The sequence below is a fragment of the Panthera uncia genome, chromosome F1 (assembly GCF_023721935.1).
Source record: "Panthera uncia isolate 11264 chromosome F1, Puncia_PCG_1.0, whole genome shotgun sequence".
Lineage (NCBI taxonomy): Eukaryota > Metazoa > Chordata > Mammalia > Carnivora > Felidae > Panthera > Panthera uncia.
Genome location: NC_064813.1, coordinates 10,433,890 through 10,460,158, shown reverse-complemented (window position 1 = coordinate 10,460,158; position 26,269 = coordinate 10,433,890). Strand labels below are relative to the sequence as shown.

General features: G+C 37.5%; 1 protein-coding gene across 3 annotated transcripts in view; it reads right to left on the bottom strand.

The window, feature by feature from the left end:
* The window catches only part of DCAF6 (DDB1 and CUL4 associated factor 6), a 133,733-nt gene that overhangs the window by 36,702 nt on the left and 70,762 nt on the right, over positions 1-26,269 (bottom strand). For 2 of the 3 annotated variants that reach the window (XM_049635147.1, XM_049635145.1), the window contains 3 exons: positions 19,764-19,823; positions 5,422-5,539; positions 878-990 (listed from right to left, as the gene is read on the bottom strand). In XM_049635147.1, the coding sequence (XP_049491104.1) occupies positions 878-990; positions 5,422-5,539; positions 19,764-19,823 (291 nt within the window). The remainder of the gene's footprint in view (positions 1-877; positions 991-5,421; positions 5,540-19,763; positions 19,824-26,269) is intronic. The other variant, XM_049635146.1, reaches the window with a different exon arrangement.

Below are 26,269 nucleotides of genomic sequence, written 5' to 3'. Positions count from 1 at the left end.
TTGAGCCACCCAGGCATCACTAGAGCGTGTACTTTAAAATGGTTAATTTATGTTACGTGAATTTCACCTCATTAAAAAAAAAAAGTGAGCAAAAATTATATGCTAAAAAAAAAAAAAAAAAAGAGAGAGAGAGAGAGAAAGAAAATCTCCTGTAATCAAGGCTCTGGACTAGACACTAAATTTCACATAATGGTCATGTAAAATATTCTAGGAAAGCATTCTGAAAAATTCCTAAATGGCATTTCTTGTATGAAACAGTATTCACGCATAACCCATTTAAATTTTATTCCTTTTTCCCCCTTCACAAGCCACCTATACTCTTTGAAAAAATCAAGGCAGATACTTTGGATTTCACTGCTAGGTATAAAAGTGGTCAAGATAATCCAAACTAACATTTACATCTCACATATTTTCAGTACAATGACCACCTGTCTTGGCCATTGTATCCACTGAGGGGAACTGTGCTTCACTGTGACTCCCTACCCTAAATGCTTAAGGCCTCAACCATTTGCATTTGCTATCTGTTTATCAACAGTAGTGGCTGGACTACTGAGGCAAAAGTAATTTATTAAAAACAAAAAACGGACGCCTGGGTGGCTTAGTCACTTGAGTGTCCGACTCTTGATTTTGGCTCAGGTCACGATCCCACGGTTGTGGGATCAAGCCCCATGTCAGGTTCCACGCTGAGCTTAAGATTCTCTTTCTCCCTCCCTCTGCACCTCTCCCCCACTCGAGCTCTCTACAAAATACTAACTAACTAACTAACTAACTAACTAACCAACTAACCAAGAAATAAAACTGCTGCACTGAAAGAACATAAAAGCAGGTGGACATTCAACACTGGGGTTTTATAATGACAACAGAAACAACACCTTACTTGTCTCACTGTCTCCTGGTGGTAGCACAGAGCTCTGTGGGGTCAAGGATCCCTCCTGACCCTCAGATTTGCAGTGGCTCCCATTTCCTCTAGAACTTGAGGCAGTACTGCTCCTATTATCAAAACAAAACAAGCGGTTCCACCAGGAAGTTAATAAATATGAACTTTTAGGGTAATTTTTATATTTTACAACTAGAGAAACAAAAAATCCACACAACAAATAAAATACAGGACTTCTTATTTGAATAGTACTTGTAAAACACCACTTTCAAAGATCAAGGTGATTATTCTAATCCTCCTTACCCTTAAAAAAGAGATTTAAAAATACAGAAGGACCACCTTTTCAAGGTTTTGATGCTTCTATTTATTTCTATACATTTGTATTGAATTTTAACTGAATTACATGGACTCTCTTCTTGTCCTCACCACAGATGGTTCACCACATCCAAATCCTTACTGGTTTTACACACTTTGGTCTTTGAACCCCCCTATGCAGCTTGCTTCTACTTCTGGACTGTTGTTCACATATGGCAGGTGATTGAGCACCAGGGCTTGTAGAAAGTTCGGAAAATGTTTTTTGTTAGTTTAATACCCACCTGACGATGATTAACAATTCTGTCGGCATTTTTGGCTAGGGCAGAATCCTAGATGGATTCAAATAAATAATTTTCAATGAATGTTCTGTGATAAATCATGGCATATGTGTAAGGTGGGGATTAGATGGGAAAGAAAATAGAGGAAAATGTAAAACAATCTAGGATTAAAATTAAATTCAGAGAAATGTAATAATTTCTTAGATTTAGAATAAATGTGAACAAGAAAAAAAAAAAAAACCCTGAGAGTTACAAGTAACTTAAAAACTGTTAATAACAGACAAATAGCAATGACTCAATAGACAATGCAAATTGTCATGGACTTTTTGCCAAGATTTTATAAAACCCCCTTCAGGCTACTTGCAGAAGTCAATTTGATTTTTTTAAAAGGGTACCCATGTATAATATGCTATTTTTAGGAAGAATGCATATCTACATGGGTATATATGCAGAAAAAAATTTCAGAAAGGTTACGTACCAATGTTAAGTGTCATCTCAGTAGGATTATTGCAAGTGATTTTTTTTCACACTTTTCTCTAGATTCTGACTTTTTTTTTTTTTTTTTTGCAATGAGCATGTTATTTCTTTTTAACCGGAAAGAAATATATAGCAATTTTGGTAAAGAGAAGCCAATGTGATATATAAATCTTTTTTTCCCCATTGAGAAAGCTATGATACAGGCATAAATAAAATGCTCAGTGTATTATAGTTATGAGAATTGAAACATTATGATACTGATGTAGGAAAACAGAGCCATTGGTGGAAAAGACAATGTAACCAAGTAAACATGTTTAGCATATGTTAATATGGCATTTTAAATCACAGAAAAAAGCATAAATTGCTCAATCAATGTAACAGGACAAAGGAAGAGTCATGTGGAAAAATCAAGCTATAGCTCTATGTCATACTTTATGGCAGAATAAGTTGAAGAGGAATTAAGCACATATTTCTGATATGAAAATCACAGAAATGATAAGAGGAAAATAAGAAGAAACTTTCCCCCTAATCCTGGGAAGGACAGGCTTTTCTAAGCATGAGCTCACAGGCTGGAACCATAAAGCAAAACTGCCATAAGTAAACTGAAAGACAGACAACAAACTGGGAAAAATATTTGCAACAAATGAAAGACAAATGGTATCATCCTCACTCAATTCTATAATAAATAGGTAAATAGTTTTATAAACGGTAAGAAAAAGATATGAACACTGTAGTAGAAAAACGGGAAAAGGCTAGGAAAGGCCAATTTACAAAGAAGGGAACTACAGACCCAGCACCCGGGCCTGTCGTGTGCTAGGCAACGTGCCAAGTACCATCTGCTTTTTCTGTGTGATCTCGTTAAATCTTCCCAACAAACCTCTAAAGTAGGTTCTTAGTAGATATGCCTGTTTTCAGATGAAAAAACTGAGATTCAGAGAAGTTCAACAGCTTGTCAAGTTTAAGGTCTAAGCTCTTAGTCAGTGTGCTCTATTGCCTTATCTGTCATCAAAGAAACTAAAATAAAAGCAAGACCCCATACTGGCATATGAAAAAGAGATGAAAAAGACTGCATACATTTTGAGTTTTCTTTTTATAATTTTTTTCTTTTTTCTTTCATGATCAGGAAAAAAACTAATTACTTTCTGATAAAGAAATAAGAAACTAGTGAATGAGAGAATTTCATGGTCAGTTTTTAGAGAAGAAAAAGTAGCATTCAAAAGAAGAGTGGGACTAAGGATCTTGGCTAAAAAAATGCTCAGATGAGATTCTTTATAAAAAATCCGCCTTTTCGGTACAGAAACATGAGACTAGAACAAGAAAGACATAAAGCATAACAATCTTGTATGATCTTCAATTACATATTAAGAAAAAGGGCCACAGAGATCATGATTATAAAAAGTTGAGTTCCAACACTAAGGCTCATAAAGAAGCTAGAAATTCTACTGACTGCACCTTCAAATATATATCTAGAATCCTGCTCTCATCCTGGTCCAAGACACAGGTGCCTCTCACCTTTCTTACTGTTAGTCTTTTAACTGGCCACCTGGCTTCCACCTAGGGCCTATTCTCTACTCGGCAATCAGAGACATCCTTTATCCTTTTAAATATGCTCCTCGCTTACCTGGGCTGACCTTCTTTGCTACTACTTTCTCCTTTGGTCCTCCACTTCAGCCACAGTGGTTTTCTTAAAGACCCTTGAACATTCGTGGTCTGTTCCTGCGTCAGAGCTTTTGGACTGGCTTTCTCTCTGCCTACAATGCTCTTCTTCCAGATGTATGCATGGCTCACTCCTTCTTACCCTTTAAGTTTTTGTCCAAATGCCATCTACTCAATGATGCCTACCCTTACCCGAGGTCTCCCAATCATCCTTACCTGCTATATTTTCTTCCACAGCACTTAGTATTCTCTAACATACTATACAATTCATTTATTTGCTCTATTTATTGTCTGTCTCCCCCATCTAGAATATAAGTTCCAATAGGGAGGGATTTTTTTGTCAGTTTTTTTTTTTCCCTGATGTATTCCCAGTGTCTAGAATAGTCTCTGGAACACGGAAGGATTTCAGTAATATCTGAAAACACTACTTAAAGATTTTAATGTAAATACATAGACACATAAACACAAATGGAAACCAGTGAACTGGAATAAATAAATAAGTAAAATCACATATCAACATATAATTATATATTAATAAACAATATATAGCTATATGTTATGTATATATTATATGAGCATATAATATATAATAATAAACAGTGGAATATGTTAATATCAATTATACAAAATAATTAATATATTGGTTATAAATGATTAATATAATTACTATACATTAATCATATAATTATATTACTATGTAATTATATATTAAGAAATATATTATTGATATGTTAAATCATATTAATATAGAAATGGTAATAAATTTAAATACAAAATTTTGGATACTATCTCAAGCAAAAGGCATGAGACAGACTAAAAGAATATAAGAAGCTCACATAACCTGTTTTTAAGACATAAGATTTAACTAGATTAGTGAGCCATAAATATAACCAGAAATGTCATTAAAGAGAACCTGATAGCCATCAAATAGAGTTCAACCTTACCAGTAATCAATTAAATAAAAATGACAATTATTTTAAAATCAAATATACAAATTAAAAATAAATTGCTATTGAACACTGGCCTCGGGGCAGCAAAATGTGAACTTTCATATGCTGCTGGGAGAAACGTAATGACAGAAGAGTCCTTTGAAAATAATTTGGCAATATCTTTTGACTTAGAGTTGACTTCTAAAAATACATCTCAAATCACTCTTAAAGATAGGAAAAAGCTTGTAAACAAAGATATTCATTATAAAAAAAAGAAAGGTAAATTCACTGCCTGATTAAAGAAAAACGGTTAGGTAAACTCTGGAATATTACAGTTTTCAGATTTACGAAAACTAAGTAGAAATGTGGGAATATTTATTATGGAGCTAAGCCAAATAAATGCAGGAGAGAACAGAATATGTACAGTATGATTCAAATTAACTTTAAAACGCAACCCCCAAATCACACATGCATACATATATGTACATATGTGTGTGGACACACACACCTACGCAAAGGACCAAGACTGAAAAAAAACTCCAAAGTGTTAGGTTTATTTTTTTTGCACTAATGGTCTATTGGTGATTATTTATTTTTCTATCTTTTGCATTTTCTATCAGAAGAAATATTCCAGGACCAACACCATCAGCATCACCTGGGAAATTTTTAGAAATGCAAACTGTCTGATCCCACCTCAAACTTAACTGAGAGTGGGGCCCAGTAATCTGTGTTTTAACAACCTCTCTAAGCGATCTGAACCACCCACCCTAAGTTGGAGAACCAATGCATTACAACTAAACAAAACACAAAGATGACGAAGTGCTAAAAATAGTATCTAATACAATCCTACAAAATGGCTAAGAACAGCTTTACAAAAATATTAACTTACCATTCATCTGTAAAGTTCAGTTTTATTGTGCTTGTAGTTGTTCCTTCTGTGCTGTAGTGCAAACTTAAAACTGGTTCACCTGTCCCTGGTTTGGGGCTCAGCTTTTCATTATTGTTATCTGAAAATTGTGTTTAAAACATTTGAAAAAGTCTCTGAAACCAATAAAAAGATGACATTTCCTAAAATTTATAAAACTTAAATTAGGCTGTCCTTGTCATAGTTCTTTCTCACATCTGTTACGGTTCTCACTTAAAGTTCAAAAGCAAGTGTTATAGAAACACTACCTCAAAGTGGCACTGCATCAAATTCTACTTTTGTGGACATGACTCCCTTCAATTCAGATGGAAATCACACACATTTGAGAGTCATATTTAGTCATTAGGAAATCAAAGAATATTAACAAGCAATGAGATATGTTATAAACTGGTCCTTTCATGTCATGGAATGCTCACGACTTCATTCTTTAGTTGCTAGAGCATCACGATAAACTAACGTTGGCTCCTTCAGAAGCACTGAGAAGCAAGATGCCAGGCCTCTGAAAGCAGCTGTTCAGTAAAAACTCTGCTGCAACTAAAGGCTATCAAATTTTTTCTGTTCTTTCAAATTCACAGATTTATAATCTAGCAAGGGATTATAGCCTGCACTCTATTGGGAGGGGAGGAAAAGAAAATTTAATATGCTTTGGATATTTCTAAAACTCTCTTTGCTATAAGATCATATGTTTTGGTATATTTCCTCTTCCTCTCCTGACTAATCTCAGGAATTTGTTTTCTAAACTACGGAAATCGTAATTTCACCTTAAGAATCTATAGGGGATGTCCATGATACACTATCTATCTCAACATATTAAATCTTTGTAAAATGGCAAATAAAATCAAGAAATTCTACACAAATTGATACAGACCACCCCAAAGTTACCCTTCCCCACCTCCCCAAAAGAGTACATGGATCGTCAAACATCAAATTAAATAAAGCTTAAAATTTTTTTCTTTTTATGATGATTAAGAGCTTGAGGGAACATTAGCATACATAGAAAATACAAACTGCTATATAATCAAACATGTAACATTTCTGCCAGTTGCTTGCAGAAAGAAAACTCTTCTGTGATATAACTGTTTTCTTGCTATCAGTTTAAGAACTGATACATTACTAATAGTAAGCCTTCTGTCTTGGAAAATAACAAAAGCAGTAACAACTTCATAAAACCAATATTATTCAGGCCCTTTGGTTATCACATTCATTTTATACTGCAGTGAAAGACTTCTATCTTTCTGTATTCCTCTTGAAGACGCTAGAGCGCTTGTTAAAAGAGAATCCGACAGAACCTCTGCTCTAACTTTTATCCTATGAAATGGCAATTAACAAGATTTCCAATGGAGAACTATAGTAGAAGGGAAAAGGATTCTCTCCTAGGGATGAGAAATCAAGCTGGTAATAAAACTCAGGGCTTTCAGTTCTTGGGTCTTCACTTCTAACTCCTGAGAAATCCTCTCCTGTAATACTAATTGCTATTTGAAAATAACAGTGTCAGTAAATTATAAAGCTGGCTTCCCAAATGGTAAAAACACTTTGTTTCTGTACTACTGTTATGACTATGTCATTGCCATAGCCACTGGGAATAAATTAACAATCCAATACAACTTTCAAAGATTCAGTATTACATTCAGTGTTTTAAAGGAGGTATTTCATCAAATGGCATTCCAAGAAAATAACTGAATTAACAGATGCTTAGCTTACATAAAATTATTAAGAATAGGACTTTTAAAACATCCGTCCTACCCTTGACCAACTTTGAGAAATTTGCTGGTAGGCATTTGTCCACACATAGTTTTCCCTTATTCTTACTGAAATTAAATTTCCCTTATTCTTAGTTGCTGAAATTTTTGGCCCACTGCTGCCCAAATCACCATCATAATCCTTGATGAGGACAGATAGCTGCAAGATTGAATGATCCAGGAAACTAAGAGGCAGAGCTGGGCTGGTTCCTTTATTATCTGTCACAACACTTTATAAAGTGCTTTGCTATTTATTTTTCTTAAAAAAATTTTTTTGTAATTAATTTTTTGAGAGACATAGAGAGACAGAGCACAAGTTGTGGAGGGGCAGAGAGAGAAGGAGACACAGAATCCAAAGCAGGCTCCAGGCTCTGAGCTGTCAGCACAGAGCCCAACGCGGGGCTCCAACTCATGAACCGTGAGATCGTGACCTGAGCCAAAGTCAGACGCTTAACCGACTGAGCCACCCAGGCACCCCTATTTATTTTTCTGTTAAAAGTAAAGAAGGGATAGAAAACAAAAGGGGTGAGAGAATTACAGGACTGAATTTCTTACATCCACCTCACTTATAGCAACATAAGTTGTAAGAAGCCATTTATACGCTGTATCAAAAATTTCCTTTTGTATAAAACTAAAGAGACAGCTATAGAGACTTGCACTCTGTAACTGCAGGAATACAACCTCTGTCCAGAGGTCAGAATGGTGTGGAAAATATCTTATTTAAATTGCAGCACCCCACCCCCGCAAAGCAAGAAGCTTCCTAAGATAATATTAATTAAACCATCTTCCTTACGGTGTCTACCACCATAAGTTATTATTTAATCTCTCATGAATACAATCTACATATTGTAAGTCACGTAAGACACAGTGGTATTCATTTAATTTATAAAATGACTATCATTGACAGAATTTGTTCACTGAGATTGTTAATGAACTCACCAGCCTGGGGTGAAATTGGGTCACCGCTCTATAAACAGAATGCATTCTTCTGTTAGCTACACAAACTTCAGACCCCTCAGTCTAGTTAACTCCTTACAGACTGCATGTAAATAACGAGTGCTTCTGGCAGAAACACCACCCAATGCGTAACTAAGGCATTAATAAGAGTATCTACCCACAGTTTAGGATTCATTTCCTGGCTTGTTCCAATCTATTCCTACTTTAATACTCCTCTTCTTGATCATCTACATCCTACCAGGTTGAATTTTCTCAGAAATGTAGATCCCTGGCTTACTAGTGAATTCACAATTCTTTTCTGATACAATATGTATTTTAAGCTACAAATGTCTGAGAAAAATCCACTTTAAAAACCTAAGAAATTAAATGTCTTATTTTTACTCTATTTGAAAAAATACTTGTAACCATTTACATCGGCAAACACAATCTAAAAACTTTATTATTCAGGGCGTCAGATTCTTGATCTTGGCTCAGGTCATAATCTCACAGTTCATGAGTTCGAGCCCCACATTGGGCTCTGTGCTGACAGTACAGAGCCTGCTTGGGGTTCTCATTTTCTCTCTCTCTGCCCCTTCTCTGCTTTCTCCTTCTCTCTCTCAAAAATAAACACTGAAATATATATGTATATATGTATATATAATTAAAACTGTATTATTCAAAACTTCACACAACAGACAGAAATATGTAACTAAGATATTTTTTGCTTAACAAGTAAAAGTTTTAATCTAAGAGCCCTTGTGGTTAGAACTTCACCTAAACAAATGACTATATATAAAAAGCACCATCATAATAATAACAAGAATTTCTTAAGCATTACTACGTCCCAGGAGACAGGTGTGTCCTGTATTAAACCTCCACTTTACAGATGGTGAAACAGGTGATTCTGAGCTAGATTTTTTTTCTCTCGGCATCTAGGCTTCCTTCTACATGGAGTTCCTACTGACTATGCTGTCTTGGAAGTAACTTGAATACAAAATAGAAAATAAGACTGCTTAAATCTTTTACTTTAGAAATACCAATTGTTCGTGGTACTATTTCTCAGAAATGATGTGTAATCCATTTCAGCAATATTAATGTAACTGATCACGGTTCTGGTAACCCAAATTGTCACTTTGGCCTCAGAGTACTGGAAAATTATGCTGTATCTTCTGGTTAGGGTGCTTAGAGACTGGACTATTTCTCTTTCTCCTAAAAACATTATAGGAGAATAAAATTAATTAAACTGTGTGCTCTCAGCACAAGGGCAGTGTAGTGGGGGAAAAATCACTTTCAATTTGTTCAACACTGCTGAAGTTAGAGATGGCTATTTTATACTGCTTACTTAAGAATAATTATTAAAAACTGGCGACAGCAGCTTGCAGTGCTAAAAAGGCAAACTACCACCTGTTTTAAAAACACACGTTTCAAAGGCACAATAATAACCACATAAAAATCAAGACCGCATACTGTAAAAGACTTCATTTTCGAGGTTACAAGTGAATAGTCAATAACGTGAAATTCTGGAGAGCCAATTTTAAAGATCCTCTCCAGACATGTTGTAAGAGCCCTTTCAGGTTAGTATAGTGACTCAGAAAAAAACTTTAGAATGGTCTGGAATATAATTTGAAAGCAACTTCTCTGAATTTTATTTAATTAGATACCTTCCAAGCCTTTCAGATATGAACCACAATTTTGCTTTGGTAACACACATGTACTCAAACCATTTCATCTGTGCATTGACATCATGAAATTATATTCCTCTGTGGTTCTAAAAACACAGGCTCAGAGTCATGCCAAAAATTAAGTGTGCTGACAGTAGCACAAAATAGGCTATCTTGGTAATTAGGTTTATAGATCATCTAAATACTGATACAGATGTTTGAACTTTCAGCTAGGATATCCCTGGAGACCTATCCTATATGTAAATTTAAAGAGTAATCAAAATTAAGGTAATTAATGAGGATATGGCCACAAAAATTTGTTTAGAATCATTATGCCCAACATTTCTCTGCTCCTGCGTCACTCTCGTAACTGTACGATCATACATTAATCCCCAGAGTAGCTTAGGTAAGCGGTGGATAATACAGAAATAGTATATTCTTTATGAAAAGTGTTTTCTATTATGCAATGAACTAAAAAAAAAAAATTTTTTTTGATGTTTACTTGTTTTTGAGAGAGAGAGAAACAGAGCGTGAGCAGGCGAGGGGGAGAGAGAGAAGGAGACACAGAACTAGAAGCAGGCTCCAGGCTCCGCGATGACAGCACAGAGCCCGATACGGGGCTCAAACTCATGAACTGTGAGATCATGACCTGAGTTGAACTTGGACGCTCAACTCACTGAGCCACCCAGGCGCCCCTGCAATCAACTTCTTGCCACTTCTCATTCCATTAAGTCAAATGTTAAAAAAATTAAAAAGATAAATAAATCTAAAAGGAAGCAAAACATCCGGTGAAGTTCTCTGAAAAAAATGTAGACACATCAATAAGGTTCAACTACCTTCTCAAATTTTGCTCCCAACTTACTTGACTTGCACGGAAGAGAAGGCAAATTTCTCAAATGTAATTGTTAGAACAATTTGAAACACTTCCATTTTATAGGTCAGGAATCCGTAATTTTTCTGCAGACCTCAGACTACGGGATATCCAGTTCTTCCCATCATTTGCATAAGAAGGCATATTCTGATTCAAAGTGGAGAAACTGCTTTTAGGAGTAGATTCTTCACAGAAAACACCCATCTAGCGTGCAGATGACCGTGGGGCAAGGCATTTTATTCTAAAAATAAGTGTTCTCACTAGTGCGATCTGACTTTACATACGTAAATGATGTTCTGGAAGCCAAAACCAAAGAAAGCACAACTTTAAAACTGGTAATTCTTAGGAAATCGCTTCTGTAAAATCTTTTGGAAATAATATTCTAGCCAAAGTATCTCCCTGACAATCAAAACTCAACCTCTACATCAATTATACTAATTTTAATCCAAGAACTTTTTTCCTGACATAACGCAGAAATGCAAATTGAATCTAAACAGGAGTCTGGATACATGTAGGTTCAGACTGTGCCTGGTTTCATATTCCCAGTGACGTTTACAATTTCTGGGCTGAAATGCAGCAGCTACCTAGGCTCTCTTTCCCCTGCTGCAGAGCGTGAGCCTTATAGCTCTCTGTTCGTAAGAGTCCCTACTCCTATTTCACATTCAGTCTTGAGGAGAACACACAGGAAGGAAACAGGTAAAGATGCCCACGCCATGTGGCACAAGAACCCTCCCCAAATCCTTACTCAGTATCTCTCTTTTCTGTTTCCCCGGGAATATTCTCTCTTAAAAAATCCAAACCTGCCTGTCACACAAAACAGATCAATATGTGACTTCCAGGTGAAAATGAACAAACGAGGCAGACAGCTCAGAAGAACACTCTCTTTAACCATTTTCCCCTCCAGCTACTGTCTTCCTTGCTTATTGTCTTGAAATGCTTTTCTTGGGGCACCTTGGTGGCTCAGTCAGTGCTTGATTTCGGCCCAGGTCATGATCTCAAAGGTTTGTGAGTTCGAAGCCCCGCATTGGCAGGCTCTGTGCAGAGCCTGCTTGGGATTCTTTCTCTCTCTGCCCCTCCCTGGTCTCTCTCTTTCTCAAAATAAACAAACAAACATTACAAAAATGTTTTTGAAATGCTTTTCTTATTTCTCATCTCCATTTCTTCACCCCCTGGTCTACCGTGGCCTCTGTCTCTACCAGCCTGTGAAACTGCTCTAATTTGATCAATCTCCTCCACACGGATTAATTTAGTGGAGAATTTCTGGAAACCATTTACTTGACCTATCAGCAACACTCAGATACACAGCTCTCCTGTATCTGAGAATTTCTCTTCTCTCAATCTCACGACACTGTACCGGTGGTCTACTCTACCTCTGACCTCTCTGGTTCCTTCTTCGTCTCTTGTATCTCCTCTAGCAAAATCTTTAATTCTGGAATTTTTCTGATTTTTTTTTCCTGAGATGTCTTAGATACTGAATTTTCTCCCTTCACGTTTTATATTCATCTTTGTCAATTCATCTACTTCTATGGCTTCAATTATTATCTATATGCAGAAAATTCCCCATTTATTTCTCTAGCTCTGACATCTTTTCCTCCTTTTTTTAAAAAAAAGGGTTTCTTTTCTTTTTTTTTTTTTTAAGTAGGTTTCAGGCCCAATGTGGGGCTTCAACTCACGACCCCGAGGCCAAGAGTCACATGCTCTACTCACTGAGCCAGCCAGGCGACCCTCTAACACCTTTTCTAAGCCCCATATCCATGCAATCAACTGCCTTTTCCAACAGACGTGGGTCTCTCACACGGAAAACTCAAAATCGACATATTCAAAAGCAAGTCTGCGATCCCACCTCCTTCTACGCATCCCCTCCCATACCTTATTCCTTTTCCAGGGTTGCCTATTTAAGAATGTGTCTACCCACTTAACTGTGCTCAATCGAAACTTGGGAGTTAGCCTTACAGCAGCCAGAAATGTCATCTGTTAATCTCCATCAGTAACTCCCCCAAACAACTACAAATATGTGAAGACACATACTCTCATCCTGGTCCCTCCAACCAGCTTGCCATTACTAAACCACCCCCACAGAGAAATTCTAAAGTGGTTACTGCAGCTTATACTCTGGACTCCTCCTCAATCTCCTGCCTCATTCAACTATTATCAAATCCTGTTTATTCTATAGCCTAAATATTTCTTCAATCTCTTCATTCTCTCCCCAGACTTCTATCATCAATCGGGTCAAAATGTTAGTACCAGGAGAACTTCCTAAGTGATTCTGTCTCTAGTCAAATCTCCACACTCTATTCTGGACAAACCAGATGGATCAGTCCATACTCTCTATTTTAAATCCTTCCTTAGCTTCCTGCTGTTCTTAAAATAAAATCCCAAACCTTAAACTTCCCAAAGGTCCTTCTCAATCTGGGCCCCACCCATCTCTTGAAGCCAAGGAACACTGCAGCCACAGTGGGACGCTCATGTCATGCTAACGTGACTATCTCGGGGCCTCTGCATATGCTGTTCCTGCTTGCCTGTACTCACTGCCCGTCACCTAATTTACTCATACTCCTCTTTCAGACCTCAGCTGAAGTATCTCGTCCTCACGGATGCCGTATTTAGCCCCCTGCCAGAAGACGTGAAGACTCACTCTTACGTGTTCCCCAATGAACCCTGTTATTTCCTCTTTTTATAACACTCACCACACTTCGAGTTATCTTTTCATCATCTGTCTTTACTGTTAGATGAGGCAAAGCACAGTAGTTATGATCACAGATGGCAGAGTCAGGCTTCGGTCTGGATCACATTTATAACACTAAGGCACACTTACAGTGGGTAACCTCACACAAGTTTCTTAATCTCCCTGTGCCTCAGTTTCCTCATCTGGAAAATGAGCGTAACAGTACCTATGGTATAAGGTCGTGGTATGGATTAAGTAAATGAACAAATAAAAATTGCTCAAAGTAATATTTGCCACAAAGAATATGCAATGCAAGTGTGTCTGCTATTGCTATTATTACGGTTAACCAACTCTATTATGATTATTAACACTGTTATTGCTAATCAACACTATGTTCCCAGCACAGGGAGCATGCATCCTAGTGTGAGCCCAGTGCTTGCCCCAAGTAAACAGATAATTAAATATGAGTTGAATTAATGACACAGACATACAAATATGGCTCCATCACTTATTTCACTTGTCCTTCCAGATTTCTTGGGAGTCTTGGTTTCTTCATCAGTAAGTAAGAATAATATTAGTAGTGCATGTAAAATTCTTAACACAATGCCAGTCACACACTAAAAACTCAATAAATGTCAGTTATTTTTATCATACACAGTTCTGGGTTAGAAAACAATTTAACTGGATATACAGACAGATACTGATTTGGTTAGCAGGAGAGGAGAACGAGTGAGCATACACAATATGCTCAAAATGAAATAGGGTTTAACTTTCAAAAGAACAAATGTATCACTAGCACGAAGAATCTAGACTTAATAGTTGGGGAAAGGGAGACTGCTCCCTTCTAAGCAACGAAGTGATCATTAATTTTTTGGAATATAAAAAATCTAGAATGAACTCTAAGTTCACTAACATTTTTTTTTTTTTAGAATTTAAGATACAGTATTTACAAATATACTCCAGTATGATGAATACTGAATTTGTACTTTCCATTACTGCAGCAGGCTTCAACAGTTAGATATTTATTTAACAAAAATTAGAACTGTCAAAGTACATTTAATGGAGATCTAAAATACTACTTGAAGTAATACTGTCATGAAATTACTAAAATGAAATTGTAATTTGGTGACAGCGTATGACCTTAAGGGAAGGCCTGACAGGTCCCATTTTCCCATTTCCCATCTACCCTAGTGGAGTCAGAGCTGTTTCACTGGTTCCTGGTAACCCACAAGTCTCATCCTCTAAGTGAACGTCTTATGGACATCGAAAGAAGTCTGCTTTTGTGCATATACACAGTGGAGAGTTAAAATTTGTATTTCTAAAGCTACAAATTGGTGTCTGGCAGGTGCACAATCGCCCACGGGCCTAAGTTTCAAACGCAACAGCATTATCAACTTCCCGGATGATTATCACTGTAATGGATATACAGCAACTTGCTTTAGTCACGGCCAAACTTTAAAACCCAGGCAGAACAATTTTCTTACACTCCGTCAAAAATTGAAAGGTAAGGTCATAGGTTTCTTCCATTGTTTTAATAGGGGGAAATCACTGGCCTAAATATTTTTAACAGAAAATAATGTGTTACTTTTAATAATGTAAGTAGGCATGAGAAATATATGCCAGAAGAGGATTATTTTCCTTATAATACAGTAGCCATTACATAATTAAGGATATAAATGAAAAGAAACACCAGAACTACTCATTAAAACGCTGTTCAAACTAAACACAATACACAGGTATCATTGTGCTTACTCAAAAGGAGTTTCTAATTAGCACAGAGAGGCTGTCAATGTGTGTACAAAGCCCTCTATTTGCAGGATATTGGAAAGTATTTTACGATAGGATAAAAACAATATGCATGTTGTACACTTATTTCCTTGACATTTTGTTTCTTAGGAAAATATTTTCATAAAAGAAAAGAACTATTGAGGCAACCAGCAACCAGGCAGCTTGCATTGATGACTCGGAAGGTTTAGACTAAATATACTTTTATTTAAAAAATGTGCTTCTGTCAAAAATTCAAGATAAACAAAAACAGTGACTGACCAACCAATGCAATAATGTGTACATAAACACTGAAAGAAAAAAAGTCTTTTAGTGAAGCAAATCCACTACAATTAAAAAAAATTTTTTTTTAAGATTTTAAGTAATCTCTATCCAACATGGGACTCAAACTCAGTACCCCCACATCAAGAGTCCCATGCTCTACTGACTGAGCCAGTCAGGCACCCCAATTTTTAAATTTTTATTAGGAGCATTTTTATCCTTGGTAATCCCCTCAAATAAAGAAATCTATGGACTACGGTGGGATATCAAACAATAATGTGAAAGTACCTCAGGGCTTGTAAGATGAACATTGTCAAATAAGTATGAAACTGAATTATCAATTAAAAAAATTAACAGTGTCTCTTTAAAAGTATGAATAAGAAACTTGAAACATAATTAAATAATCCTTAGAGATATATTCAGAAAGAAAACCTATGAACTTTACTTTTCCCATTCTACAGGGTAAAGTGGAACACAAGAATCTTGACAGAGATTAAAACGTGAAATAATAGCATTAAGGGGACATCAACTATTCCCTACACCTTTAACCTCTCGGACAAAGATTCTTTCTTATTTTATCAACGTGCTCCATTTGGAAACTACAACCCCTCTCCCAGACATTACCTTTCCTCTACCTTTTCATTCTTAAATGAGCTTATGGAAAGAGTCATCTACGTGCTAACGTTTCCGCCTCCAAAAGAAAATCGTTCTCCTCAAACCACTGCTGTCTGGCTTCTGCCCCCACCGCGCCACTCAAACTGCCAGGCCACGGCAACAACGGGTAAGCGGCCTCTGACCAAAGCCCAAAACCATTCCTCAGTCTTTGTCGGACGTGACATCGTCGCTTCACAGGTCACTGCTGGGCAGTTCCTCTTCGAACTTGGCTTCCCCACCGCCCAACCCCCCCCAACTCGGCATCCTTTCTGCCCTGCCAGTTCCTCTGCTCATTCCTTTCCGGTCTCCTTGGCCGAACCCTCTCCTCTGCTTGCTCTTGCAGGGTACACTCTCCCCTTTTCACTTTACCCTCGTTTCCTCGACAGTCTCATCTACTACCATGGTTTCAACTGCTATCTGTAAACTGATGATTCCTAATTTTTATCTCCCCCTCAGACCTCTCCAGTGACTCCCAGACACATATATCCATCTATCTGTCCGTAAGATTTCTCAATTTGGATAGCTCAGTGTACTTAAACATATCAAGAAAATCTCATGTATCTTCTCCCCCTATAACCAGCCGTTTCTCCGGAAATCCCCATCTTGGCCGATGGTATCGCTCTCCATTATCCTATCAAGATACCTGGATATGGTTCTCTCATTCATTTTTAACCACTCAGTCTCAAGGTGCCATCAATTCTGTCTCTCAAATATTGACAGAATCTGTCCATTTTTCTCATTTCCTACCTCTAATTACCTTAGATTGGACCCCAGAGCGTCTCTCACCTGGACTATTACAACAGCCCCTTACATGGTCTTGCAGTTTTCAATCTTAACCCCTTCCAATCAACCATCTATAATCGTGCCAAAATCATCTTTCCAATACATAAATCTGGTTCTGCTTCTCCTAAGGCATCCCACTACTTAATAAAGCCATTTAACTCACTCATTTAAGCAGATATTTATTGTTTACTGTATAACAGATATGGTATTAGGCATATCTGTATCATAGTGTATTAGAGTCGATGAAAACAACATTTAGAGAACACAGGGATGAAACAAATCCTCAAACTGTATGATTACAAATTGTGACAAATGCAATGAAGGAAAACAGGTCACAAAGAGAGTAAGAGGGGAGAATTACTTCAAATTAAAATGTCGTATTATTTTTAAGAAAGGAATTTCTGAGATTTGATGGGTAGAAAGCTGCTGTAGGAGAAAAGGACTTTTGGTAGAGGAAATAGCATACATAAGAGTTTTGAGAGGGAAAGGAGTAGAGAGTGCTAGAAGAACTAAAAGCAGACCTATCTGTCAAAAGCTTAGTAAGTGAGAGAAGGGTGGCCTGAGATAAGTTTGGGGAGACAGGGGCCGGGTCAAGTCCACGGTATGGACTTGGGTTGTTTTGAAGGGCAAAGGGACACAATTAAAAAGTTTTAGGTAGATGAAGGACATGATTAGATTTGTTTTTAAAAGTTGACTCTGGCTGTTGCTGGGAACAGGCTGCAGCCTGAGTGGGTGTGAGGAACCCAGCTGAGAGGTTATCGTATTAGTCCAGATGAGAAAGATCGTGGTGGGCAGTTTCTCTTAATGTTTACAGAAGTTATTTTTAGGTAGTATAAGGCTGTAATGTAGAAGTCCCCAGTACTTTTTAAATGACGTAATCCTGGGGCCCTTAGGTGGCTCGGTCGGTTGAGTGTCTGACTCGATTTCGGCTCAGGTCATGATCTCACGGTTCGGGAGATCAAGCCCCGCGTCCATGCTGACAGCACGGAGCCTGCTTGGGATTCTCTCTCCCTCTCTCTCTCTGCCCCTTCCCCCCTCCCGCATTCTCTCTCTCAAAAATAAATAAATAAACCTAAAAAAAAAAAGGATGTAATCCTGCTAAACAAAAAGGCATGTGAAAAAAAAAAAAAAAAGCTCAGGGTTTAATTCATTTGGATATACTGTTCATCATTAGAACGTTTCTAATTACACAGTTCATTGATGATAGTCTAATACGATATAGCTTCTGCCAAACCTACTCAGTATTTGCCCTTTTATGTAACACCTCTCCTTATATGACTAACAGGCATATCATAGTTGACATGGCCAAAAAACAAAGAACCTCTTGATTTCTGCCTCAAGACTAACCTACCTTAGTTAAGTGGCATCATCATTCACCCAGGCATTGATGCCAAAAATCTGCGAGTTATCCTTTCTTGGTCTCTTTCTGCCATATTCCATATCATATGTAAATTAAGTACCAATTTAACTGAATAAAATATTCAATATAATCTATGGAAATTACTCTATGTGATTAACAGAATATGAATCTGGCCACAACTGTCTGGTAGTGATACACTATTTGCATTCATATATCCTTACAAAAAAGATTTTTGATTAGAGAGCAGTTTTAAACAGTAGTACAATATAGTATAACATGGTGATATAATTGTACTTTACCTTAAGGGAATTATTCTTCGCTGTTAATACCTTTACAATAAATGCATACAGACAAAACATGCTTAATTTCTTAGTTCTCAAATTTCATTTACCAACTCATTCATCATTCATGCAGTCTCAAGAACAGAAACACCCACAGCAATAGTGGTCATCTCAGGTCTCGAAAGAATAATTTAAGATCAGAAGTAATTTGTTTTAAAATTAGTTTCTGAATATGTCTCCAGGAAGACTGCTAAAATCAGATCTGTTTCACACTAAACAGGTACTTCAATAATATTGAAGTTCCCAAATACCATTGGCAAATGAGGCACCCTATACGTGTCAACTTTCAGCCAACTAATAGCTTATGGCCTTAGAGCTAAGTTATTTTTTCCCAATTTTTTTGGAAACATATTTATAAAATATAGTAGAGAGATGATGCATCTGTCTTCTTAGAGAAAAGTATTATTTAAGTTATCCCGGACAACTTCACATCACTGGTTTCTACCAGCTGCATCACAATACGTTTAGAATAACCCAGGGAATTCGGAGGTACAACAGTAAAGTTGCTTTCCCTAATTCTGAACGGCCTGTTTGTTTCGTTTTTAGAGTCTTTCTCTTTCCATCCTTCTTTTCAGCTTCCCCTTCTCATGGTCAGAACGTCTTCCTCTACCAATCCATCTCTGTGCTGTCCTTGATTGATGTGCTAGTAATAAAGCTTGAAAAATAAGTCACCTGGCTCATCAGGCTGTGCTCAGAGCTTTCAAGCTGATGTTACACTGTCCTACTTCACACGTGCCAAGTACCTGTGGACGCTATTTTCCCTACAGAATGAGATCATAATTGTATTCCTTACAGGTAAAGCTATCAGTAGTCTGACCACTGGTAAGTGACATATTACCATAGCCATTTGATAATACAGAATATTAGCATGTTCAAATACCCTTTTCTGGGTCAGCCACTAGGTAATATGGTAAGCTCACCCCACAGTTCTACACAGTTTTATGACACCTCAGCTTTTCAAGGTAGATATAGCTTATATCCATTACAATATTGTCATAAAAAGAGAATTTAAAGATGGCATAAGGGGCCAAAGGTAGAAATAAACTGAGTTTACGTAGAAAATAATCCGCACAGGCCAAGGAGGACCTTTATGCACAATACCACGTAGGGCAATTTAGCCCACAAAATACTGACTGTTAGACCATAATCGAAACGAAATGCTACGAAAAAGTGAGAGAGAGAGAGCTTGGTTTATGCATCGCAATAAAACTATGGGTGGATGGGCATAGCGCATCTCCTGTTGCACGCACCCTGCTGCTCGTCAAGTGACATGGATCCGAGCTGTTTGTTAACCACAGAAGAAGGAGAATCTGAAACAAAAATGAGATTTCAACTTAAAAGTAAGCAGCAGAAAACTGCACAGCAATGTCATGATCAACTCTAAGCTTAAGAAACAAATGTATAAGGGCAGAGAACAGAAGTAAGTACCGTGGTATACTTCCCAAGCAGTGAGTAAGCGGGGCCATGTGCTTCAGACAGGTTATTCCACGCAAGCACTTAGCAAACTAAGAATGAGCTGAGAAAATATTCTTCCGCTTCCATGCATATACCTTTTGTCAAATTCACTTAGCACAGGCACAAGGTACAAGGTAGATAAAACAGAACTAGAGTTATCTCTTTCACTAGACGGAAGACTCCTTCCCCTTCTTCAACCCCTTTCTGGCCCCTTACAGATGGCTTTCATTCTGGACTGGAGGATTCAAAGCATGAAATGAGATGCTCACTACACTCTGCTAGACGGTGGGTATTGCACCTTGAGCTGAAACAGGAGCTCAAGTGAAGACGTGAGACAAAGAAAATGGTTTGTAAGAGAAAACTTCAACGAAGTAATCGCCATGACAGAAACACAGATAATTTTAAAAACTCTAAGATATGTTGTGCATATTAAAACTGTGGTCTGTTGAAGCCTTAGTTTTTAGGGGCCTGGTGGGAAAAGGAAAAGAGAGGAAAGGAATAGGCCTCCCAGTCTGGGCTTCATGCTTTCCACCCCGGCTTCAAATAAAACATTTAATTTTTCATCCTTTTGATGCTCTGAGTTTCTGTGTAAGAATTTGTTCTATAAATGGGTTCTATTGTTTGGAAAAGGCAGCATGATAAAATGGAAAGAGCACTGGTTTGGAGTTAGTGAGTTTTGATTCTAAACCTGGTTCTGACAATAATTAGCCGTGTGACATTTTTAGATCTAAGCTTCTTTCTTCCTGGCCATCCTAGGGACCTAGTAACTTAAGCAAGGCACCAGGGAATAGGAGGTGGCTACTAAGTCCTGGCTTGGGTTCCAGTGTCCCAATGGGGCTAGAGTATGTGGATAATAAGCACAGCTCCCCCCAGAATGTAAGATTAATTCCTAGTTTCTAATATCCTGTGTTCCAGTACTTAGCAAATGTTAACAAGACAAAAACCTTGCACTTTTGGATAGTCACCGGTTTCTATTCATAATGGCATTTTATTCCCCAAAAGTAGATAAAATATCTTGAGTTGAGAGCGTCCTTAACTTAATAGCTAAGAAGTTTTTCAGTATATCCTGGTTGCTTCAATTTGTACATTTAACAGTCTAAATCTTGGCACTAGGACCACTTCTATCAACTTTAAATCGTCTACCTTCTGATACGTTTGCTCAGAGACTTTTGAATTACTAGATTTGGATAACGCATGATCATCATCTGAATGATAGCTTTGGCTTATCCTTACTTATCACCTCTTCATCAGAACATTCAGTTCAACAAATCTGCACAACACAAAAAAGAAAGAAGAAATGATAGGATTTCAATCAGTTCCTGAATCTCTCCATGCTTTGCTTTCCTTTCTACAGTTTCTTCTCATTTATCCATTTCAGGGATAGATACAACATTCCTACCTATGTTGTTTTTCAAGAACAGATAAGATGGTTTTTAGAAGACCAAAATTGTATTCCTTAAAGTAAAGAAAAACTGAACAAAAATTTGAATCACAGTGAAGTAAGTATTAGAAAATCCTCCTAGAAAGCGTTTCATGAAATATTTTTTGTTATATTTGTGTTTGTTCTACATTTCACTGTACTTTCATTTATAACTAAGAGCACTCAGAAAACTATCAACTCTCTAGGTAATCTTTTTTTCAAATATTAAATTTTTCCACAAACATTATGGAATGTACAAATCTTATGAAATAAAGACCATCTTATTTAATTTTATAGATAAAAATTTAGGAAAGAGTATGTCTCTAAAAAACCCATTAATGAAAGATCTAGAATGCTATTATCTCCTCAAAATTATATATTTTCAATCTCTTTAATGATTTAAGGTATTTAAAAAGTTTACATTAAAATAGTATTAAATGAAAAGGGTTTCCTCACTGGTTTTATATCTGTCACAATACTGTACGTAGCTGGGGAATTATTTGTTGTTCCTTCCGTCTTGAAAAACCAATCTTTAAGAAGAAATCCTTCTTGACCATTGCTTTGTTCTATTTTCAATCTTGGGCACCATGCAGCTGTTTTTTGGAAGGATTATTTTCCTGGCACATAAACATGTGAAGTGACAGGTTTCCATACCACTAGATATTCATAAATACAGTACCCATAACTTCTAACTTACAGAAGTACTTCCAAATATTAACACAATAAAATTAGTTCAATGCTGATTGTGTCAGTGTGTTTGCACGTTCTACCCCATTTGCCTGTGAAATAAGTATCTTCCAGAAAGCACCCATTACATAATAAAAATCAGACTAGGGCGCCTGGGTGGCTCAGTCGGTTAAGCATTTGACTCTTGGTTTTAGCTCAGGTTATGATCTCACAATTTGTGAGTTCGAGCCCCGCATCGGGCTCTGCGCTGATGGCGTGGAACCTGCTTAGGATTCTCTCTCTCTCCCCCCGCCCCCCTCCCCGTCTCTCCTTCTGACCCTCCCATTGCGTGCTTGCTCTAAGATAAACTTTAAAAAAAAAAAAATCAGATCATATGGTCTCATAATAATTTATTACAAAATGCAATATGGTTGGTCCGCTTATTGCAAGTGTTTAGAATTATTAGTTTTAAGGTAGAGATAAGCTTTAGGCTAAACTCATTCAGTGCTGAGCTCAAGGTGTCTCATGGCCAATTTCTGTGTATTTCCAAAAAATTTGTGTTTTGGTCTCGAAAAAACTCTTTAGCCCCTTGACATCAGAATTTTCTCCAGTGTAGACAAAAATAAGGAATTATAGTCTTTTAATAAGGTTTTTATTTTATTTTTAAGTAGCTCCAAACCCAACATGGGGCTCGAACTCAAGACTCCAAGATCAAGAGTCACATGCTCTACCCTCTGAGCCAGCCAGCCTTCTGGGTTCAATTTTGGCTTTTCCACTCAGTAATACCGTAACCCTGGACAAGTCATTTAACGTCTCTATGTCTCAGTTTCTCCATCTGTAAAACGGGAATAATCACAGTATCTACCACATACTATTCTTACGAAGACTTAACGAGATGATCCATGTAAACTACTTAGATAGCACATAGGAAAGGGTCAATTAATGTTACTATTACTTGCCTCTTGTTCAGAAACACGATACTGAATGAAAAATAACGATAGGAAGCTGTTCTGAAAAATATGGAACGTGTTCCCATGACTGAAGTTCTAAGACGCTCATCACTGGTGTGCCCAGATTCTGTCATTCAATGTAGCCACGGATGCTTATAGAACGAGACTGACATCATATCTGAGTTACTAACTACAGCTTATGCTATAAACAGTAAAACAAGGATCAAATGCATCCATCTGAGAAGTGCTACACGTGACTGTTGTCACGGACAGTGGGGACTAGATGTTGTGTAGAGCCTGCTTGCACAGGATCGGGTAAGTGCTGATTTTTTCCAATATGGCTCAGTTTTGAAAAGCCCTTTTTCAAAAATAATCACCAATATTGTATACCCTCTTGGGGTATAAGAATTACTTTTTTTCTTTGCCAATCAGCAAAACCGTGCCATAAAGTGAAAAAACAGTTCCTACCTGACCCCCTCTAGGCTGGCTCCATGCTCCAGTGGGGCTCTGTGGTGGTCGAGCCAGTACAGCAGACTCCACAGGGTGTTGTCACTCTGAGCAGGAGCCAGCAACCCATGACTTCAAAGGACCTGAAATGGAAAAAAAGAGTCGGGTTGAAAATCAGCAATCCGCTGACTGCCTCTGCCGTAGCTGTCTAGGGCATTCGTCTTTAGAGCTCATTCAAAACCCTGAATGCCGTCAACTGTGCATGGCTGTGATAGGAGGTAACTTTGAGGCGGTAAGTGGAAGATATGGCAATTAGGACAGCCCATTATTATGTGTACTGCTCTACTTAGGAATGCAAACATGTTACGCCACATTGTCTACCCCATACTTATGGCATCTCTGGAAATTACGGCAGGCCACACTATCTAAATAAATCAGTAATTGGGAAACTGAGACACAAAGCAGCCAAATGATCAGTCCGAGCTCATCTAGTCATAAGGCCAGGACAAGAATCCCACCAGTAATCTGATGAAGGCAAATTCACCTCTTTATGATTGAAAAAAAAAAAAAAAAATCACTCAAAGCCTAGAAATAAGTTATGATGTATTTTTTAAAAGCCTAGGAAATAAAAGGCACTTTTTAGTTTAGAAAAATAAACATATTTTAAAGTAATATATTCTGACTTTGAAAAATGAAATTTTTAGAAATTAGCTATGATGGATCGATTAATGTCCACAATACACAGACAATATTGTACCTAATCATTAAGTTTAAGAACATGTTTTAATAATTGCTATTCAAGGGGCGCCTGGGTGGCTCAGTCGGTTAAGCGTCTGACGTAGGCTCAGGTCATGATCTCACAGTTCGTGAATTGGAGCCCCATGAATTCGGGCTCTGTGCTGACAGCTTGGTCCCTGGAGCCTGGAGCCTGCTTCGGATTCTGTGCTTCCCTCTCTCTCTGCTCCACCCCTGCTTCACAGTGTGTATGTGTGTGTGTGTGTGTGTGTGTGTGTGTCTCAAAAATGAATAAAATTATTTAAAATAAAATAAAATAAAATAACTGTCATTCAAATAAAATCTACCTCCTTGTTGAATTTCATAAACTGAATTCCTATTCTGTATTTTTATAATTTGTGTGTTCTTAAAAAGATGAATTCTGTATTAAGTTTATTCATTTTTCCTCACATCAAAAATGTACTACATGGACAGAATATACAGATTTTTATTAGTCATCCTCTGTAACAAACTATGCATTATTTAACTTTTCCTTATTTAATTACCAAATAGTGTTCTTATGACATGTGAGGACAGAGTAAAAGTAGTATTATCAAATAAACACAGGGCATGTCAAGATTAGACTTATTAGGGTCTAAGATGTCTCGTATGAATGCTATGTTAAAAGCAGATGAGGGACGCCTGGGTGGCTTAGTTGGTTAAGCGTCCAAGTCTTGGTTTCGGCTCAGGTCATGATCTTGCGGTTTCATGAGTTCGAGCCCCACATCGGACTCTGCGCTGACAGCACAGAGCCTACTTGGGATCCTCTCTCCCTCTCTCTTTCTAACCCTCCCCCGCTCATGCTGTGTCTCTCAAAATAAATAAATAAACTTAAAAAAAAAAAAGCATGTGATACAGAGGAAGTATTTTACCTTATGGTGAAGGGAACAATACACACTGACTGTTAGCCCTAAGGGTCTCTAATATTGACCATGTAAGACAGCCTCAGGGCCCAACAGGGTGTTAAAAAACAAAGTAGAGGGGCCTGGGTGGCTAGGTTGATTGAGCATCCAACTTCAGCGCAGGTCATGATCTCACGGTTGGTGGGTTCGAGCCCCACATTGGGCTTTGCGCTGGCAGCATGGAGCCTACTTCAGATTCTGTCTCCCTCTCTCTCTGCCCGCCCCTCCACTCGTGCATGCACTCTCTCTCTCTCTCTCTGTCTCCCAAAAATAAACATAAAAAAAAAAAAAACACCTCAACAAAACACAACAAAGTAAAGATAACACATTTCTCAACCTCAAAATGGGCAAGGTGTCTTTTTTTTTTTTTTTTTTTTGGACAGAGAGAGACAGAGCATGAACAGGGGAGGGGCAGAGAGAGAGAGGGAGACACAGAATCGGAAACAGGCTCCAGGCTCCGAGCCATCAGCCCAGAGCCTGACGCGGGGCTCGAACTCACGGACCGCGAGATCGTGACCTGGCTGAAGTCGGACGCTTAACCGACTGCGCCACCCAGGCGCCCCAAGGTGTCTACTTTTTAAAGATTACCACAAATAGACTGATTACCAAACTAGATACTATTTAATAAGAAATTTCAGAGTTGGTAAAATAGCATCTTATTTCAGAGACTACATAATCACTCTAAAGCTTACTGTTTGTAAAAAAAAATCTGTTTCAATTCAAACTGGTAAGCTAGATATGAAAGGATGAGTCTAAAAATATTGTTCTAATGTCTACAATGTACATTTCTTTCCTGCTAATGTAGACAGTTTTATTTTATACTCAAACTCACTTTAATATTTGGTTTGTTACCTCCTATATTTCAGTATTTTAAAAATATTTAAATATGTGTAGGAGCACTTTAACTTCCTTATTGGTTTTTATGTTGCAAAATTTTTACTTTTGAAACACTTCGGCTAGAGTTTTATGCACAGCACAAAATCATAGCAAAATGTCTCATTCTTAAATGTCATGACTGTCATTTAATCAAGCTTTCCAGTCAGTTTTAAGTACAGGAAAAAAAAAAATGGTCAGAGACGTCTTTCCTTGGCTGATAACACTCAATTAAAAATGAGGCTCGGAATCTGTTCCAAACATCACAC